At 39.5% G+C, this 22,500-nt stretch overlaps 1 protein-coding gene across 38 annotated transcripts in view; it reads right to left on the minus strand.

Annotated features, from left to right (window-relative positions):
- The window catches only part of LOC118412142 (titin-like), a 78,545-nt gene extending 57,488 nt beyond the window's left edge, over positions 1 to 21,057 (minus strand). For 13 of the 38 annotated variants that reach the window (XM_035814808.1, XM_035814811.1, XM_035814827.1 and 10 more), the window contains exon 1: positions 20,836 to 21,057. In XM_035814808.1, the coding sequence (XP_035670701.1) occupies positions 20,836 to 20,931 (96 nt within the window). In that variant the 5' untranslated portion in view covers positions 20,932 to 21,057. Of the gene's footprint in view, positions 1 to 2,719; positions 2,872 to 16,232; positions 16,525 to 18,367; positions 18,499 to 20,835 lie in introns of those variants that run through there. The other 25 variants (XM_035814819.1, XM_035814820.1, XM_035814835.1 and 22 more) reach the window with 7 other exon arrangements.
- Between the last annotated feature and the right edge of the window lie 1,443 nt (positions 21,058 to 22,500).

Here is a 22,500-nt window from a genome sequence, read left to right on the forward strand (position 1 = left end):
TGTTGACTGAGTAAATAAGGGCCTTGTTGATACACCATACCAAGTCACGCAGGAAAAACCTACTTCAAGGTTGGGAGAGTAGAAATACCAAACAGACAGGTACAACCTGACTGTGGACCATCTGTCGTAAAAAGAAGTCAAACCCAACCTGCCTAGAAATAGCCAACACTAGTATTAGATTAGAACATTGTTTATGACTGTCCATTGTCACTATGTGTATACTATGTACTTGCAATTAGCCCTCGGGCACGAACTTGCAAATAAACTTCTATTAATTAACTTCCAGCACCCTTTCTAGCTAGTTAATCCAAATCAGTTTTAAACTAAAGGCATTCTCCCCAGCTGTAGAAATCTCAGTGGAATAATATTATTGTTAGATGCAACAAGTTCATTTGTTATGCAGTTTTTGAAGTTTGAAATTGTTTGAACATTATTCAATAACGAGAAAAAGTAAACAAAATAAACATTATAGAGATACAAGAATGCACCTGTTTTTCTGGATAGCAAATGCTTGATATCTACATGTATATCTGTGATATGTGAAGAAGTATTTTAAGCCCTGGAAGAGGTTGTAAGCAGCCCTCTAGGCACCTAACAACACTCCCCATGGAGGAAGAGAAGGATCAGATTCTCATAACACAGCTAAAGAAACAAACAATTCTAAGGTATCAAAGTTGACTATGTTTTGAGAGGGAGCAGAGAATTGAACATGATTGTCATTCAAATTTGTATCATCTCAATTATGAAAAAAAAAAATTTAAATATCACAACCTTTAGGTACTATACATTGCACATTTGATATTGTCTGTAGCTTTTTACCTAACTTAAAGTTAACTTTTCTTGTTTTTCTGTAGCTGATATTGCTTTGATACCCCGAACCCCCCATCTGCCTACTTTGAAAAGTAGGGCTTACTGGACTTTCCCTGCAAAAAGTGAAAGTGCTAAGGATAGAATAACAATTTCATGCAATATTCAAAGTGACATGCAATATTACCTCAAAATTAGATGGCCCGAAGGTTCATTGAGATCTAACTGAAGCCATATGCATATTATTGACCTTCAAATAAGGAAAGTCACCAACATTCATGTGCATTGAATTGTTTCCACTGTGCAAGTTCAAAATCTACTTTCACTGCAGCAACTGTACACCAGATTTTGGACAGGTAGGATGAAGCTCTTAATTCAAGCGTATTTTCATGCTCTGACCCTTGTGATGAAATTTAAAATAGATCCACGCTTGCTACATGATATAGGTATAATCAGTCAATCAGTAAAGCTATCTATTTATTCTTTAACACATATTGCTCCTGAAAGACAAATGTACAAAGTCAGATGGTATACCTGAATATCAATTATCACCCATTAATGATGTAGTTCTAGTTCTTTATTGGCCATTAGTGTGGACTGCATTCTTTTGTAGCATTGGCACTAAGAGAACATAACCCTACAGTCCATGGGCCAACAGTGTACATTAGGATCTTGTCAGTCAACAATCAAATTACCTAAATGAGAACCAAATATGCCCCCACCCAAGGAACAATGGGGTTGAGCAGTTGAGTCATTAGCAGGGTCAGGTGGCATAATGTATCTAAACATTATTCTCATTTAGAAGTTACTGGGTACATTTGCTTACCCTTAATTTGGGGATGGGGCTATGGATGTTTTCTAGATAGCATTGGCTATCCATCTACATTTGAGTTTGTGGCAGGTATATAACATAGAATCTACTTTCTTGCGTTCAGTATTCGATTTTGTTTTAGATGCTACTTGAAATCTATAAAAGACACTTTCTTATCTCATTCCATTCGATGAAAATATGTTCCTTTGTTGCACCTGAGGCAATACCTGTGCAGAAGAATCTGATGGCCTAGTTACTGAGGGCTTTACTTAAGACCTGTAGAGACCACAAACCAAGAAAACAATGGCAACGTCTTAAGATGATCGATGGGGTCACCAGTAAGGAAACACAGGAATGTCCCGAATTTCCAAACCCTTAATCTTCGGCAAACCTGAGAGCGTGCTTTAACACCTTGTTACCACAATCTCCTAACAAGCACATTACTCACTGGGTACATGTCGTTTGCATATCAACTAAAGTACAATCATTGTCTAGTTGACTTTCTGTTAAACACTGTGTCGGACATGTCATCCAGGTATGCCCGCCATTTAGCGCATGTTTACAGATCAATGTCTGTAGGGGAGGGGCAGTGTGAACAGAAGAGAGTGGCAGTGTGGTTTACTTATCCACTTACCGAATACCAGTCTACAGTTGATCCTGTCCAAAAGTTGTTGAGAGGGAAGTGAGGATTTAAATCATAAGCCCAAGTTAAGATGTTTCTCTTGGAAATGAGACTGTCAAGTCACTTTTCAAACTTCTGTCTTCTACTGAATACGAAAGTCATGGAGCTGACGCCACAGAGTATGTGAATATAAAGGATATTTTCTGGTAGTATCTGAACATAATCCTCTAGCAGATGATACTATGGCTACAATAAGAATCATGCAAGTTTGATGTATATTGCATGGTTAAAGTTACAAAATGAATGACAGTTTTTGCTTCTATAGTTTGACCACGGATAACCCACATAAAGTTATGATTGCATGGGTGGACCGTTGTGTATATGATGATACAGAACGCAACTTTCTAAATGTATAACAACATGTATCAGATGACACATCCAATCTGTAAAGCAAGAAACATGTAGCCACAGTCACCTACCTTATCTGTCATGATACATGAAATAATCCCGGACAGTTCAAAACCCTCTCTGTTGGAGAACCAACCGAAGTGAGTAGAACACCTGGTATAAAGCCTCTTCACTGAGGAATCTCTCCTATGTAAGTCTGCTTTGTATCAGGTATTGAGGTCGAAAGTCAAAGGTCAGTTTGTCATACCAAAGAGGTCATGTTTAGGTATTGATCAGTGGCAAATAGTGCCAGGGCAAGAGGTTTCATGGCAGGCCAAGCATGACTTCAAAAACAACTCCAGCAACCAATAGGATTGCACGTAGCACCAAGAAACCAGTGAAGTTATTTGGCAGAGTGGAATGGTTTGGAGAATGGACTCCTTGCAAAACTTGCTCTTTTTGTTATGGCGATCCTGGCATTCTTTCTTTGCAAAGGTAGTGGCTGATTGAAAGGGAGAGCTACTGACACAACAGCCAAAAGAAAATAACCCAAATCCAATGCCTCATATCAAGTACACTTGACACCAACCACACAAAAGCAGGGCCCAACAGGGCAAAGAAAGCCAAGCAAGATTTTTTGTTTGGCCCATTCTCGCCACAACAACTTGCCTTGAACCAAATCGAACTCTAAAAGGTTTGGGTACTGATGGCAAGCTAATGACTTTTTAATCTACCATAATGGCAAAACTCTTTACACTATTCCATCAAACTTCTGGTGAAGCATCCCTTGTCAGCTTTACAAATGGTATAATTCTGCACTGTTAAATGAGCTAGCTGGTACTATTTAGATACTGACAGGTTAATGCGATAGGAATGTCAATGTCATAAGAGATCGAATTTGGGTATCTCAGGCTAAGAATCCCTGTGCCAAAAAGTGCATAATGGCATGAGAGACAGGACATTACACACAAATAGTTTGTAAAAACAGAAACGGTGAAGACGAAAACAGCAAAAATATTCTACTTTATCGCTTATCCTAAAGGCTTTAAAGTTAAATGTATTATTATAAGCTGCCAATGTTACCTTAAAAAAGCGTATTTTTTTCCCAGTTTCTGGAGTTGGCGATGACCTAGGTTGCTTGGACGACAGCCAAAGACAATGCCATAGCTAGCTTTGGGGATCATTAATCAAGAACAGGGTGCTCTGGACCCTGTTTACCCCAATTCACTGCCTGTTCCTGTCAAGGTAAATCTGGATATACACAGGATATGTACAGGGCCAGAATGGAGGAATTTGACTTTTACATGTCTGATACAATTATTCATAAAATAGGACAGGTAAAAGTGAGTGGCGATGCAATAAACAACAGTCAATTCATTAAGTAATATTATATGTCGAGTTATATTTAAGATGTTCATAAATCCCTGCTATACTTCAGTATCAACTCTAGTGAGATAACATACTTCTTTTTGATGGTCCTATTGATAATGTTCCTATCGACACAAGCCTTGGACTCAAGAATCCCATCTGTAGTGACCACCTGTCCACATAGACCAGATTTTATGGTCATGAGTGGTCTTCTTGGATAGTCTTGACTCTACATGTATATGCATCAGGGTTGTAGCCAGCCTGAAATCATTTTCAGTCCCCTTGATTTTGAATGGGAATCCTATCGAGCACCGAAGGCATGGCGTGATGTTTCGCGTCATTTCTAGGGGGTCTGGGTCCCAGAAAATTTTTAAATCAAGACCCTCTGAAACACTATTTCCGGCATTTTGAGGTGCAAATTTTGCTTGTAGACTAAGCTGCCCAATGGCATCTGTTTTGGTGAAGAAGAACACATGGGTTTCAGTGTTTAAATTTATCTTTACATATCAATTTTTGTCTGTCCCAGGGGACAGAATGGGGAAAACTTTTTTCAGTCCCCAGTTGCAAAATTCCTTCAAAGGACTGAAGGACAGGTGCTGGCTACAAACCTGATATGCATTACAGGTACATTACACCTTTAGCTCTTTCTATGTTTTACAGTGTATTTAAAAAAGAGCTGCTCTCAAGAAACTGGAAATATCTGCAACATAGATGTATAGAATACATATGTAAGCCAGCCTGGGCATAACTGTCTAGAAAACATTTACTGCATTTGGCCTTTTTTCATCAATGATCACTGCACTGTCTTGCATTTAACATTTATCTCATATCTTCTACTACAAATGGATCAAGTCAAAGAGATCACCTACTATATATATATATATATATATATATATATATATATATATACTAAAGATTTAGCTCTCCGTTTGCATTGGCATGGAAATGACATTCTTCAGAAGAGAAAGTGGGCAGAAGTGATGAAACCCTGAGGTCCAAGAATGACACCAGGAAACAGGGTACCTTAGGTAACAATTTCAGCTATGTCCGTGTTCCTGACACCCAGGTTGACAGGCTGTCAGCACAGAAAGGAAAGGTCAGGTGGGGGTGGAAAGCCAACCACTTCAAGCCAAACACTTCCAGCCTGAAGTCTTCCAGAAGGTGTTGCCATTCTTTCCACCAACAAACCATGGTATACACTGTTAAATCCATACATGTGAGCACCTCTGCATATTACACTAGGACCACCTGGCCAATGTGACATATTTTTGTTGGACCAATTAGATAATTTTTCTCTTTTTGACACAAGCATTAAGAACCCCGTCCACCTAGACCAGCTTTTATCGGTTCCCCGAATGGTCTTCTTGGGCAGTTTTGACCACACTTCAATGTGAACACACCTTTGGCAACTATTCCAGGAAGCAATATTGGTTATAAACTAAAATAGACTGGCCAATGCACACAATACCTACATATATCATCCTTCAAACAATGTACATGTGTAGTTTTAAGTTGGTCTAGTATTAAGGGAACAGTTACAGGCAAACAAATCAAAGGACATCACACAATACTGCACAGTGTTATTTCACAAGTATACAAATGTATTAAATATAAGGGCTATGGAACCCAATAGTTAAAAAGTGTGCCTTCTTCTGTACTCAGACAAACTGAATTAAGAATCTCCTCATTAAAAAGGGTCATGGGGAGACAACCATGTTTTTCAAAGTAGAAGGAAATGCAGCTCATTATAACATGTTTTTAATGACAAGAGAGAAAGACAAGATCTTGACCTCTTCCTCCTAGATTTAACATGAGGCCCAAAGGGCAGGAGTGACAGGTGACTGACAAGGTGTATGTCTGGGACTTGAACCAGTGACCTATGGCCTATTGTACTGTCTCTTGGATGATCTCTCCTGAAAGATGGATGTCTTCATTAGGTCAGAGTTTCCAACACATACCAGATGGTAATGAAAACAAGGTGGGCCATGCATATTGATTTTACTACCTGGTAAGTCAGGAGTCCAGAAAAGGTTTAAATCTGCTTACCTTTCAATCTAATAAATACATTCCAATTTCACAGTTACACCTAAAAACCTGTCCATACATCAACCAATTTCCATTATTGATTTGATTTAATGCCTGTGTATCCTGGTCAATGAAAACAGAAGGACTATACTATAGTTTCTAGAGGATTACTAAATACTGTAAATCCATTCAATATCGCAGATCGTAGTTTCATCAGTTAGGGGGAAAAGCAGTACCTCCTGCAAACAAGGTTCTTAGGCCTTAGCACAAGATAAAATTATTGCGATAATGAAATTTGTTAAATAGTGACCACTCAAGCCACTAAAAGTTACCAAATAAAGAATTACAGTACTGTAAATGCAGAAATGTTCGCGGTGGATTAATGTTCGCGGTTTTCGCAGTGACCACTTCACCGCGAACTTAAAACCACCACGAACATTTTCCTAGTATGGTATTAGACTGCAGTCTAACGTGTTACGCAAAATTAAAACTACCGCGAAAAGTCCTTTTTCCAGCAACCGCAAAATTAAATCCCCCGCGAACTTAAATGCATTTACAGTATGGTAGAATCAACAGGCCTGATGATGTGACACTGATGTAGATTAATATGTTGTTTTAGGTAAACCATGAAATCAAACCCCCACCACACCATGTCCCCAGAGAGAGGAAACTGGCCCCAATGTTAACTTCAGCATGAAATCAAAACCAAGCACTGGAACAATCAGCTACTGTGACACCAGTAGGACCTTAATGGGGTTATATTGGACAGATATGATGTATAATCTAACATCATCTAAGGGCTGTTCAGGTAATGGTCATATAGGTAATGTACCATACAGGAGTGAAATTCATATTTGTCTGGCATATACATTTGTATATTAAGGAAAGCATTTTAGGTACTTAACTTTCAGATATTTTCAAATTTGTAAAGTTTCTAAAAGCTTCAAATTCAGTGCAGTGTCATGAATTTAGAATGGAAAGGTCAAAGTTTCAAGAGTTTCAAGAAATACCCTAACATACCATTATCTTTTCGAGTCTATAGATATGCAAACATCATGATCAAGGCAAACAAAAATTTGTGACTGGTATGGAGGTTTCAATTTTGGAATATTTATTAAATCTCACTTCACACTTTACATTCCTTTATTGGCAGGATTTCAGCATTCACATCAAATTCCTCAGCAAATAATTTGAAGCTAAAATGAATTTCCTGGCCCCTCCCACCTGCCCACAGCACTAGCTTCTTTCCAGGTAAAACATGTGGAACTGCTGACCCCTTCCCTGAGATCAGGACTGGAATGGGGTTTTAATGTCTCCTCTGGAGCAATAAAGGAAATCGCTTTCCCTGCAGCAAATATTGACAATCAGAATATCAGGCCCACTACACCAAGACATTAATATGGGCCGTTATCACCTGTATAAGGGCTTCTTTACATTGTTTTGTCTATACAAATGGCACATCATGAGACAGAATTGTGCTTACTTCTGTACCAGTAGGAACCAATGAAAATGGTTTCTATATTATATATACAAAAGGATCTTATGGATATGATAATAGTGGTATATGCCTCGACTTGACTGATAAAACTGAAATTTCTTACCTAAAAATTTATTCACAAACCTAATTTTTCCCTTTAAATTCATCTTGAGCCTCCTATACAATGCACCTTTTCAAACATTAAAGACACATGTTATTAGCCAAGACTTTCAAATGTGGAACATGTTTGCCTACACAAGCACTAAACTAATTCTACTCCGCCATCATTCCAGAAATTTCCCTCCGGCAGTTTCTTCCAATTTGTGGAATATTGTTTTGACTTTCGGAAATGAAAGTAAATTGGTTTCCTTGACAAACGCGAAATGTTTGGGGCACCCCTGCCTTTCTGAGATGTGCTCCCAATATTGAGTTTATTATGAACCATGAAGACAATTTTTCTGCTTCAGATGGATCTAATGTGCCCCTCCTAGCTAGCAATATGTGATTCAGCTGTGATGGCATGCAAGGGGCTGGGAATATTGATGAAAAGTGACATGGAGACAATATGAATATGAAGTGCATATGAAAAACAGTTCTAGAATTTCATGCTTGTAACACACAGTTTTCAAATAACTAAACACACATTGTCAATTAGAATCAATTCAAATGCTTGTAAAGATGACATTGGCAGAGCTGACAGAAAAGTAGGAATTCTGGGTTCAATAAGTCAGTTTGGGCGAAACATACAAAATGTAGAATTATTTCTTATGGTTTATCCAAATGTGCTGACTCTTAAACAGGATGATATATGGCAGATAGTGGAATTTGTGCATCTCTGCAAATAACAAACTGCATAAGAAGATGACTGACAGAGATGGCACAGGTATGTGTAAATCAGATCATCACATCTCTTCAACAATTCCTTCACTACTTGAGCAAATACAATCAGATAAGTCAAAGGGCGAGTATTCTGCCAGATCTTGATCAGGCTATCAAGAAGAACAATAGCCTTAATGTAAAACCAAGTCAGGCATGCAGGAAAAGTATGTCAGCTAGCCAGATTCATGGGTTATAAGAAAGGGTCACAGGAAGGAAAGTGCATGTCCTAGATTCTTCAGGTAAACCCCTGAGGTACAAAGAACAGAGGGAAGGGAACCACTCTACTGAAAGTGTGGCCTGTTTAGCAGGGTTATGACTAAAGGGATTGTTGTCCTAAAAAGGCATGTTCAAACAGTCTGGGAAACATGACACGACTCTGAGTACACAGGCCCAGCAAAAATAGAACAGGACGGGGATATACAAAGCTGGCTATGTCAATGTATGGTACCATTGGCAATAGACCTTACTTCCCTCCACTAAAGAAAAACTTCATAACCCCAACATGTCCATACTGTGTAAACATTGAAACAATACCTTTCTGTACAACTTCTGACTTAAAAGTCATGTTACCGTCGTTAGCCCAAACAAACCTTTTACAAGCTTCTGACCATCAGTAACATCTTTCCAGTACATGCAGTAATAGCATGTACAACAAGACATACTGAAAATGTCATTACCTAAGTGCTAATGAAGCAGACATCCTATCCAAGGTCACTTGTCAACCATTCGTTTTACATTTTTGACTGAATCAAAGCTATACATTCAGCAATATGTTAATTAAGATGAAGATTAGAATCAAATAGACAATATTCATGCACAGATGCCAACTGGAATAAAAATCACTGGTCTATCTTCAAGATGGTGTGCCATGCTTACAAGACACCCCATGGCAGATGTAACACAAGAAGCTAATTGATGTTCATGAAGTAATGTCTGCTGTGGCCCATCCCTTATTAGCCACAATGACGACATGTTTGTGGTCCTACTTGTGGTTAACTAGGTGTGTTTGAGAGACTCTTTTGATTCAAACCCTTCAGCAGCAAGGTCTCTGTCATACTTTATAGAGCACATTCCAATTTGACAATAGGCCCAGATGATGGAAGGGTCAAAATGACAACATAGTTATGTGTTATGACGTACATGTAACAATGGCCAAAGGGAAACTTATAGATAACACAACAAAAACAGGGTTCATCTGCTTTCATACCAAACATGCCAAACATACAAATCTACAAACTGTAGTTTTCCTTTGTTTCATAGGGGCACAGCCAAAGGTTGGGAACTAAACTTGTTGTAAGGACATGCCAACGTGACATAGTACTTGTCTCTGCTAACCTGTATTTGTCTTCCACAATCACTAGTCCTTTATAACTATTACACTAATACTGAAGCACTAGAATAGCAGTATGTTATACACTTGGCATTAGCAAAGTTTTGATTGGAGCTTATCTGAAGTGTGTATTCCAGAATGGTCTTCCCTTGATGATGCCCCATACTGCTTGTTATCACCTTGTTGATAACACCTGAGTGCTAAATGACTATGACTAATCAGTTTAATCCTTTGTTGTGTTTCAGGAGTACATTATGACTCCTAACCCAACAAACACTTGTCTACATACTAGTCTACTGTTTTCTCCCATCTACCACATTGTCTAAAAGCCATACATATGTATTACTTGCTCCCTAGCTGTCTTCTAGAAGAAGTTCTACTGTATAACTGAAGGAAGGAATCATACAATCGAAAGGATTAATCAACTGTTCAGCACTTATAATATTATATGTTATAGACAGGAAACTTAATCAGAATCTATAAAGGCTATTTGTACTCCCAAATAACATTTATTCACTCAATCACATGTATTCAATGTTTCATGTAGCCAAGGAGGTATTTATAACCTCCTTAATATAGCTAATAGCTTTTGGAAAAACATCACTGTATCTTTGAAATACTATATACCATGGATACAGTACACAATTCATTAGGTTACCACTCTCTGCAATTCATGCTATGTTCAACAACTACCATAGTTATGCATAGGTAGCAATGTTAGGTATTAGAAGACTAAACTGGTTGAACGAGAATTAACATATAGTTATCCAGAGACTGTATCTAAAATAACAGCCATGTAATAATGTTCAGTATCTTTCTGTCATTTGAGGCAAAATACTGGAACAGAAAAATGGCTAGTATTAGTAGTAAACTAATGGCCTTACTAGTCATACATATGTACTACTCAGTATCTCAGTCAGGTGTGAAATTCTCTTAATTCACCATATTTGGGAGAGGGCAGCATCCAAAGGATATAGCAAGTATACACGCTGGACACACAAGTTCATTTTGCTTCAAGGAAAAACAGGTGTATGCTTTTGCTGCTCTCTCCAAGGCAGCAATACAATCCATCAGAAACCCATTCTTGTACTCTAAGCTATTCTACACCGTGAGATTTGTTTGACTATCTAGGTTTGGGTCCAGTTTTCTACTACAAACTTCTGTCCTGCTGACCAGGCAACTGGCAAGCTCTACACATGTCCTTTTATTTGTTTCTCTCTTATATATAAAGTTATTCACACAACAGTGCAAGACCATCTGTCACTTGCCATTTCCTAAGCTGGGATCAGAGCGGATGGAAGAATTTACATTTCACTTTTCATGTCCTTCATTGGCAGGTCAATTCAACATTGAAATTTTTCCTGAGGAAGAAAAGACACATTTTCTAATGATGAATACAAATGTCTGTACATACAGTGGAACAGGGTGGCCGTGTTAATTTCAGCAGGTAATAACACTGAAGTCCAATGAGAGTTTGATTAGTATAAAACGGGAAATAAAAGCAAAGAATAGCAATTCATTTTCATGCACACTATACAGAGTGTGCATATGCCAATTAGCTGTAGCAAGCTCTTCAGAGCTGAGGACCATGAAGGGTCATACATGTTGGGAAAGGTGGGAGAGGTAATAAAACAGTTATTTATGTACAGTAGTATTATGGCGGACTCTAAGCAGCCAAGCAAATACACTGTCAATTCAAAAACTGGATATTTTTAACTCCTTCTAATAATTGTTAGTAGCAGTCCATGCAATAGCTTTGGAGGATAAGAATTCTGGTTGCTCTTAAGCCAAGGATAATCATTGATCCATACTTACACGGTAAAAGTTAACAATGTGTGAAAAATACAATTTCCTTCCAGTCAAAAGATTTCTGTGACAGCTTGGTTAAGAACAAAATGTCATGTCTCTGACATTGTTTGACATGCTCTATCTTCTTTCTGTTCATGTCTGTTTTTAAGAGTTGCCTTGCCAAAAATTTGGCCTGAAACTTGAATTGGTCAAGATGCCTGGTTTACTAATATACCGGCACAGCATTCAGTAAAAAACATGGGAAAGTGTTACTGACAATAGAGACCAAAGTTGTTTAACAAAATCCAATCATCAAATTCCTTTAAACCCAAAACATGTCTTTTATGACTTGCCATCCTACCCTGTTCACGGGTGACCCCCCAGTTGTACCCAGTGTTTGAGGGCCAGTGATTGGAAAATGGTAAAAAAAACAGGCCACTCAACTGTGCAGTGACACTGCTAGACCATTAGCTGAGCCAAACATTACAGTATCATGTTCAAGGGTCTACAAAGGGGAAACAGAAAGCCTGCTTTTAAATCTGAGTAAGTAATAGTGTCCACTAATATATCTTTACAAGTCATAAAATATGTATGTAGTAACATTTTTCATCCAATACTCTACATACACATTCTGACAAAAAAACAAACAATCAGTTTTACCTTTAGGCTTTGTAAAACAAAACAAGGAGCTTTTCTTTCAAACCTAGATTACCTTCCAGATTATTTGTAGCAACTGCAAATCAGTGTGCCTTTCTCAAACTCTAACAAGATGATATATTTTATCATCGTCTGTGTGCTAACTAAAGACCAATTTATGCTTGCATGTTTTCCACACTGCATATAAAATATCACAAAAAGTATAACATTTTTTCTGCATCGATTGACTGGACAGACATCAGGTGACCTTCAAAAACATGAAAAGCATCTGGAACGAACCACATTTTCCAGGGGGAGTCCGTGTAGAGAGCATAAAGTACTAGAGGAAGGTCTGAATATGGACTTATCCAGGGTGACATTCCTATGATGCATGGTCAAAAATACCCTGAACCCTCAGTCCTGGGTAATCGCTCACAGACTGTCATGTCAGCTGGCTGTCTGAACTCATCTGCATATCCCAAACTGAAGGATTTGGACTGGCAGTGACATAAATGGTGATAAAGACATCTGTGACTTGAAAGAAAGGCATGCGAAAGTTGCTGCAAACATTTTACCTACACTGAAAACATGACAGTATCCTCCATTGCAGGCATTCAAAAAGATGATACTTGTGAACATAACAATAGCTATTGGTCACATAAGTGACTGCTTGTTGTCATTTTCCTGACGGGTCTTCTGTTGGTAAGTACGTAAAGAGATTACAGTATTATACTATTAACAAGACATTATAAAGTTCAGAAAACTCAGCATTATAATTCATACGTGGACATCTATAACCATGAATTAAGGAAAGCAAATAATGTATTCAGTATTGTACTTTGTCAACAATACTTTTTATCAGGCCTAAAAATTGCAAGAATGAACACAGTTCTATGCCATGGATACCTAACATAGGGTACTGGCATATTTTTCATGAGTCCAAGGCTAACAATGTGCTATTATCAGTGATAATCACATGCCCTCCCATCTCCACCCCCTTATTAACTGACAATAAGGGCTCTGGTTCTAGGAGCATCACAGGAAGTACAGAAACTCATTTCCAACAATGGCGACTACAATTGGAATCAAAACATCACAATCCTCTATGGATCATAAAGTTTTGTGGGCACAACCAATGAATGTCACTTGTCAAAAATAATCATCATCATATACTACTACACAACATGTATATCAATTATAATGCAAGACCTGAATTCAAATGAATCTAACAGTGTATCTGTACACATGTTTTTGTTTACCCTTCCCTGTATGGTAGCCCTTTTCTTTATCCAAGAAGAGATAACAGAAGTCTTATCCTAACTGTGGCGTCCACTGCTGGTGTCTCTGTCATAAACATCATACAAGGGCACATAGGGAACATACTTAGGTCCTCAAATTGACAGTTCTGGAACAGTCAGCCAGACGTAGTAATGCGCTTCTAAATTTCTACTGAGATCTTAACATACTCAAAGGGTCTTAATTTCAGATCAAAGACATGGATGTCTGGTTCCTATCTTTCTGGCAGTAATTGGTCCTATGGTCAAAAGATTCTTCTTCTTTAGTTTAAATCATCCTTAACCAAGATCATATGTTTGTAAGAAAAGCAAATTAGACAAGCCGAATAGCTAAGAAATCTTTGCGTTTTTTTAATGAAAGGTCCTTTCATTATATCCTATAAATTTTGCACCCTGTGCCAGTAGTCACAACTGCCTAAGACAGTTACCAAGAGGGCCACTGAGAATTGATAACAAAATCTTGTATGTGGACAGGTCACCAAAGAAAGGTTTCTCCATGCTCCATGTGTCACTCTTAAAACTCATCTGAGGAATCACCAAAAGTGGATACATTAGCCAGGTGGTTGTTATGTATCTAGGTTGTCACTTGTACAGGTTTGACCGTACAATACAATTATGTATATTTTAATGTACTGTGATAGGCAGCTAAATTTGATAGATCGATGCTTGCTACAGACACTGGCTAATAAAGTGATGGATATTCAATATCCTAAACATGCAGACTTAATCATACTGTCCCGAGTAGACAGAACAAATCCCTGTGTTATAATTTATACACATGTACCTCACCTTCTCTCTGTCTCTGAACAGATTGGTCATCAGTGAAAATTGCTGACTACCCAACATAGTAACAGCAGGTTAGATGATAGTGAGAAAACATGGATACTCTTCAACTTTAATATCCATTAGGACTTGAACAAGTGCCCTTGGGGACAAAAACAGGAAACATTAAGAACCTCTAACAGACATCATCGAATCTGTTACCCCATTACCAACAGCGATTGGGAACCAGGATTGACAATTATGTGCATAATTGATGAGAAGCTCATCTAATTTGGGGAATTGTTGGCAATCTGGGCCACAGTGTGAAACCACAGGGTATCCCTGGGGACCCCAGCAAAAAGGACCTGATATTGGTAATTGCAAAGATTCCCTAAAACCTTGTCATATTTCTATGCATAACATGAAAAAATCGCCATACGACTTCATATTCAACATAAACAATTTGGACAAAAATAAAATACTACCGAAACTGTGCTTTCATAATGTGAAATTATAGTAATACATATATGACAAATTATGTCGGCTAATGCAAAAAGATGACTTTTTTCTAGATAAATTGCATCCCAGCTCAAATGACAAAGTTCACAATGACAGTAACTACACTATACTAATAGGGTAAAAAGTAACATCTATATGTCAGCTATATGTCATGCACTGAAGACAACAAAAGACCTATTGTTCTGCAGTACCAGTACAGTACATCTGCCAACCTTTACCAGACATAACAGTAAACATTGCTGTTCTACAATTTCCTGCATATGCTGTGCTGTAATATTCCAAATACAAGAAAATGAATAAGACTTAAATGGCATTTTCTGTAGTTCAATGGGTTACATTTACAGTATTCATGAACACTAGGGAACATAACATAAATACATAATTCATAACAGTAACGTTTTTGTATTTTGAAATATTATGTTACAATGTATGAAGTGCAGGTGGAAAGGAGGAGGACTCGTGAAAGTGTGAACAATGTAAATTAGGATAAAATGACACTAATATGCAATACAGTAACCCAATTCAATATAAACATACATGATGAAATTATCGACTATGATCTGATACCTGTCAAAACAGGAAGTAATAAAGCAACAACATTGCATAACATTGATTTAGCAAGGAACTTCTAGGAAGTCACACAACAATGAATGCATACAGCAGTTGTGTTGTCAAGAAAATAACACCTATGTGACATAACAGATTACATGTAATTTCCTCTTGTACAGTACAATAAAGGGGTATTTGTGTGGGGGGAGGGGGGCATATCAGCTACATTGTATAGCTTCCACCTTTGAAGGATGAATCACAGAATTCCCCCAAGGCAAAACAACACACAAATTGGAAGTAAACAAGGCTTGGCCTACTGATCTGACCTTTATGTCACAACTGTGAGCTACACAGACCTGATGGGTAGCTTGCTAGCTCCACTGATTTCGTACGAAATAGTAAATTATTGTTTTCACGATGTTATAAGGTCCAGGAGTGGAGTCATTATCCACTGCGTTCGTATTGAGTGAGTTATACACGACCTTTGAGCAAATATAATAAACGCCTTTTGACGTACTTAAGCCACTGGGTAGTGCCACGTTGTTGCGTGATCGTTCAGTGTAGCAATATTTGTGAAATCGACATGATTTTGACAACTGCGGGTGGGGAGGGGGGCGCTCGTCATAGTGTGACATTCACACAACGCGTGTGTGATCTTTTCTGACATTTATAAGCTACCAACACGACTGTCATATAAGCACAAAGAACAGCTACCTGGGCATGAAGCAGAATATGTTTTGCTGAATATTTCTGGTGTAAGAATAACGTTATAATATACGAAGAGTGGCCACGGGCGGCCATGTTGGAATGTGAAGGGTCGTCGGACGTGTTTCACGCAAACATCCCCGCCTAAAACTCGCTATAAAAAACGACAACTACCAGCTACCACGTTCAACCACAGACTACTTGCCGCACGACAAACACCACCACTCCCTCAAATATTCCTACAGCGATCAAATGTAAATAAAGGGACATACCGAAGTCACGGGAGCAACAGCGACTCAAGGGGGAGGATCAGTCCGTTCGTTCGGCGTCAGATTTTCTGTTCTCCAGAAAAATTGCGCCCAAACTTGAGTGTGATATTACATATACCGACGTCTGTGGTGTGTACTACACGCCCGGTATGCAGACTATGCGGCCAGGCCGAGGGGAGAACAGGTTTTTCCAGTGGCGAGCGGAGGCCGTACGGCGTGGCCCGTGGGGAGGGAGGAGGGTCGTGCCAATGGAAACAAAACAAATGGGAGGGGCAGCCTGTGGCCGCGCAGACGCGCTGGTGATGACCTCTCAGGAACGGGCAGGACCACACACCCCTCTCACGGACACACAGTGGATCAGTCCACTTATAATTTCATGAGTAGTTATTGTTCTTCACTGAAGGAAGAATACATGAATACATCACAACACTGGGACAACAGTTCATTCTAACGTTAGTACTAGTAACACCGTTATAACGTTATGAAACGTTAACGTTACTCTGTTTCTATCAGATATGGCTTCAGAAATTAGTAGTTACCCATACAGTGTAGCCTACCCACCTTCGTGAATTGAGGATTAAGTGTCAATCATTACGTTTTTACGTTTCCTCATGACTATGCTCCAAATGATACATTGAAAACCTCCGCTTTTCCGTTTAATCATCATCTATTCAAAATAGGCAGTTATGTTTTCGACTTATTTGGGTCAATGACGAATGGATGTTGATCAATCAACAATAACAAATCAATAAATCGTGATTTCTCTGGCTGATTTGATCTGGTATATCCTTGCTTTCGTTTCAGACATAACGTTAACTTTAACACGTTGCGTGTTTCGCCCGAAGATATGAGCTCCTTTACACAAAATGAAAATGAAGGCCCGCTGAGTGGCGACATCTAGCGATATCTGAAGAAATCATTGAATCCAATACAACCTGCATGAAGCTAGCGGTTTGAAATTTACGGGCATCCGTTTTCTCAGCTGCAGAATGTAACAGCTTTTTCCGGACATCGCAGGCTACTAAAGGGAGAAAAAAACTGCTCGATAAGTTTTGTTACCAGTGGAGTTGATCGGTCGCGCAGCCAGTCTGTGGATTTGATGAAAGGCAATGAAACTAATCCGCTCATTTTCTGTATAAAGACAGTAGCTTTGGAGTTCAGATATTAAAGCCATGAATGATCAACCATAAATCCGGAGGGGGAATATTAACCATAGTGTGAACTGACTCCTCTGGCTAATTTCCATATCTTTTACCGAATTCTACGATCCCCACACCCCCGTAGGAAGGCCTGGTTGAGGCCACGTCCCAAAACGACGTAAAGGCAGAAAATAACGATACCTTTATATGTAACGTTATAACCGCTGTGAATAAAGGCATCGTAAACGGATGAATTTTCAATGATAAAAGTTATATCTGGACCCCAATTGGCATCGTTGCACCGTGCATAGTTACAGATGAATAACAGCTAGTTGGTTTCTCAGAAACGTTGTTCTGAATGAAATCCCTGAATCTATTTCCAGTACTGTTCCGTTGTATACCGTTCATGTGGAGGCAAAATTTTTGATAAAGTTTGGTCAATTTATTTATGGATGTTTTCTACTTCAACTTAGTTTTCCAATGTTGACACAAGTCCGCTCGTCCTATATGATGTACATGTAGATATCTTATATAGAGTCAGCCAAATTCGAAGATACTGCCCATAAACTATTAAGTCTTTCGGTAGACGTGTGTGTCTGTGTGTGTGTGTGTGTGTGTGTGTGTGTGTGTGTGTGTGTGTGTGTGTGTGTGTGTGTGTGTGTGTGTGTGTACGTGGCGCCCAAGTCAAAGGTACTTTATATACTGAGGTCCAATTTGAGCAGGCGACGGATGCAGAAGAACAGTCTACACTAGTTGATTTCGCATGCAACAAGTTCTAAATCACGAATGATCAGTTCTATGCTCCGGCTAAAAGACAAAAACCGTACTTTTAGATATCCAGGGTAATAGATTTAAGACGCGCCAAATTAGATCAAATAATAATAGCAACTCAAGCAACTGAGGATATGATTTATGATGTCCCCAAATTTAATACATCCAGTTGTTTGAGTGACTAGTGTTTGGCGTATCTCACTAGAGTTGAAAAGTTTCTTAGCTTACCTCATAGAGGCGCAACATAATGTCTCAACAGTCAGGTGCAAATGACTCGCAATCGAACTCAGTAGTGCTTCTCAGGATAGCCTTAGCTTGTTCAGTTTCCCTTTGGCCTTTCTCTTTAACAAACAGCTCTATTATTCACACACTCTCTTCTCACTGGCCTCACACCAATACTGACGACCAATATAGGAATGTCAAGGGTACGGATTGGGCGTCAACATTTTATGACGCTTTATTTATATCATATGTGGCCTTCTATGACACGACAGCCCCGGAAATGAGGACAACAGTACGTCAAATTCTTGCCTTCAATCAAGAGGAAGTTATTCTCAAGTCCATCTGTCTAAATGATTAGCCTAGACATGACGTCAGATTAGAGGACAACATCAATGGCTTCCGGCAGGCTTCATCTGCAAGTTCGAGTTGAAGTGAACATGACCTTCAACACTCACATTCAAGTACTTCATGAGTGACTGTAAATAAACTCTTCTAGCAAACTTGAAGCGAGGAACTGGTCCCACACATTTCTTTCTTCATCCATCATTTTGTACATGACCTTCCGAAGTATACATAGCCGTTTCTAGAGACGCAAATGTGAAACTTTTCTTTATCAACTAACCTGAATAGCAAAGGTACAATACATTGAGTCTGTGTTAATGATACCATTTCCCCCAAGGTCCTGTGTACGTATGTGGCTCCACGGACAGTTCGTGACTCGAGCTGTGAGTAGAGATAACACCAAATGTTCCGGGAATTCCCGCCAACCATGGCACAGGGACAAGGCCATGACGGTTTGAGGAGGGCAGCATTCCCCGCTCTGCAGGGGTCTGACCGTCATGTCGTTATCTGATCTTATCTAGGACAATATTTTCAAACCGGAGCCCGGCCGGGCTTAGCCTCGGTGTCAATCCTACTCACTATTAATAATAAACGGGGCTTCGTCCCATACACTGCCTTTTTTCAGAGAGCGGGTATGCCTATGGGATTGTCGGGCTGTTTGCGGGCCCGAACGAACAGTAGAAGATTAAGCTTAAGTATACATCAGTGTATATACAAATGTCTACTCCACAAGATATAATACTATTTACCACAGTATAGGATAAGAGTATCCAGTATTCTGAAAAGGTTTCTATAGACACTTTCTTTTGTACTGTTAGATTAGCGGCTACAGTTGTTTCCCTGATATCCAGTATGGATGGTGGATGTGTGTGGCCTTGATTTGTTTTGGTAATCTCTACTGTCGCTTTATACGTTATTCAAGTTATGGCAGAAATGTTCTGGTATTCATGAATACGACTTCATTTGATCTCCAAGCAGATATGGGTATCGGATGGTTACAGGGCTGTTTTACTCGTCTATTCAATCGATATGGCGTGAGTGAAAGATGTATAAAGCGTGTAAAAAATAGGAAAATAAAACAAAACAAAGCAAAAACAAAACCATAGACAAATGTTGCATTTTCGTTCACATTTTTAACTTTGCCACCGAAAAGACAAGCTTTCTTCTAGGGGCTTAGAGGCAGCGTCAAAATGATAGCGTCAGTGAAAACGATGAAGCTGAAATTATTTTTTCGTGTGCTTTCCACCATTCAGATTATAACCACAATGGGACCTATAATTGCCAGCAAAGGTGTACCCTGTGACGGCACAAGTACACTTGACTTCCTATTGGGTCACGTGATCAAAGCCTCTTCAGTGGCACACCAACACTCAATAGACCTATTCTTCTGTGAACAACGTGAAGCGTTCATATAATAAATTTATAATACCACAGCAAGTAAATTCTATTTCATTGATCAGCACGTTAATCAATTTTCGCCTGATTATGAAAAAAAAAAGAATTTTTCCCACCGGCGATGGTGACAATGGCGACAAAAAATAAATGATCTGTTTGCTGTGATACCATGTTTTGTCGCTCCAATTTTGTTATAACGTTTATGGTGTGTATTTTCAAAATCGTGATATCTTGTTTTCACCCATCTTGTTGTTGTTGTTGTTGTTTTTGCCTCTCTCATTAAATTTGGCGTCTGCAGAGGATATCATCCATAAAATTTACTTGTGGCTAAAAAAAGCTTCTATATCTTTAACCTGCTGGTACATGTATAACGTTATGTATCTTAGCCCGCAATGTGGTACATTAGCCAGCCTAACCTTAAGCTTAAGCTCGACACAAACGAGTAAAGCATGAGAATAACACATGGCAAACGGCTACAGAAACTGCAGATGAAAATCTGGACATTGCTTGCTCATCAGTTCACATCCTTATCTGTGCTGCTGACGGTACAGTTACCAAGGTGATACCAACATGGACAAACAGGGGTGGGCAGGTTCATCTCTCGCAATCAATTAAGGCGAGATTAAAGCACCAATCGCCACCACCCTGTCGTCAACATGGGCAACCCGCCCACATATCATCACGAACTGATATGACCGTGTCGAATATGTCGTCGACAGTTTCAGACCTAACCTTACCTTCGCAACCCGGAGGTACTGGTTAGGCTCCCGGGTCCCCTGCAGCCGCAGTCCCCAGGGAGGACCGTTTAGCAGCACCACGGCGTAACGGGACATTTCCTTCGGAGATTCTCGCACCTTTTACCGGCCTGTTCTCCAACCTTGCTCGGTACGATCCCGTCCGTAACGGCCGCGCAACAATACTCGCTACGCATGAGGGTCGAAAGGAGAGGCTCCAAAATAGATCCCGAGAGACGAGAGGGCCACCTGAAAACAGGGAGGGTGTGAATGGGGGTGGTCAGAGGCCGCCAACTAGCTACTTTTGAAATCTAATTCTTTATTGCAATAAGTTAATAAGCTAGGATAATTTTATGATAGCATTATTGGAAGTAACACATATGGCGCAATCTATATTGCCTATGTCAAAAGTCGCCTTCAAAAAGATAAAAAGAAGCACAATCTTTTAGTTATTGTTTTCTATCGTTTATTGAACGGATGTCCGATCAGCATATATCTGAACAAAAGTGTCCTTGATCGCTTGTAAACAACGCCAAATACTTTCAGCGAGCGGGAAAGCTGCCATTTAACGACTGCATTACACAACGGTCATGGGTACGACGTCTTTGACCGTTTTTGACCGTTGAGCTCATCATTACAGACCTATCCACCGCTCCAACGAAAAACCCCATCGACGCTTCTCAAAACAAACGATCATATTTCTTGCGGATAGTTGGCCTCGTGTGTTACGCAGATGAAATTTTATTGTGAAACCTTATCTTTCAACAAGTCATGTAGATCCCGGAATCAACTCCATTGAACCCACAAGCACCGGCACCTCTGTGTTTGTAAACCTTCTGTGTTCCGTGTTGGACTGGCATACAAACACGGACAGCTGCTCTTTCATTGGCGATGCTTAAAAAGCTAAAATGATATTCACAGAAAATTCTCCACAGTGGCAGAGGAAGAGTAAACAACCCGGGGCTCGTTTCATCCTTCCCGAACGTCACAACGTATATCTGGAAATAATGGCTTTAAAATAAGTCTTGGAGACTGACAAGATCACGTCTTCAGACTTGACGTTCAGAAGTTGCATTTTGATCACGTTCTGCAAACGTACTTTAGCCTGTGACTTTGATGAAATATTATCTTACATACAATAAAAATCAAAACATTTTATAGCCGTTCCCTTACAGCATATATGTACATGTAACACCCAGGGTATAGGCCCTACTTTCCATACACGATGACCTCAGTCTCATTTGCCTGGCTGCCCACGAGTTGCCCATGACCTACCAATTTGTTGTAAAAGGAGCACCAGACAAGACCCCAAAATTTACGGTTGTCAAATCTCGGTTCTCCCTACATGTCTAGCCTATCGCCCAGAAGCCAGTGACAGCTAATTGAGATGTACTGTGCATCCCAAATCACCAGAGCACCAAGTATCGTAAAGATATTCGCAAATATCTGTGGACACAAATATGACCAGGATGCTCGTAAAACATGGTCAATTGCCGGATTTTCTGTCATAAACATATTTCGATGCGTCCATCTGCTCCCCGTAAATGCTACACCAAACAGCAGTTGCCCTAAGCTATATAGCTAGTTTTGTATGACTGCCTACACAGCGATTTTAGCTTGACCGAGAAGCCGTCAGATTACACCCTTCACACCCCCGAAGGCATCCTT

Source organism: Branchiostoma floridae, chromosome 3 (assembly GCF_000003815.2).
Source record: "Branchiostoma floridae strain S238N-H82 chromosome 3, Bfl_VNyyK, whole genome shotgun sequence".
In the NCBI taxonomy this organism is placed as follows: Eukaryota; Metazoa; Chordata; class Leptocardii; order Amphioxiformes; family Branchiostomatidae; genus Branchiostoma; species Branchiostoma floridae.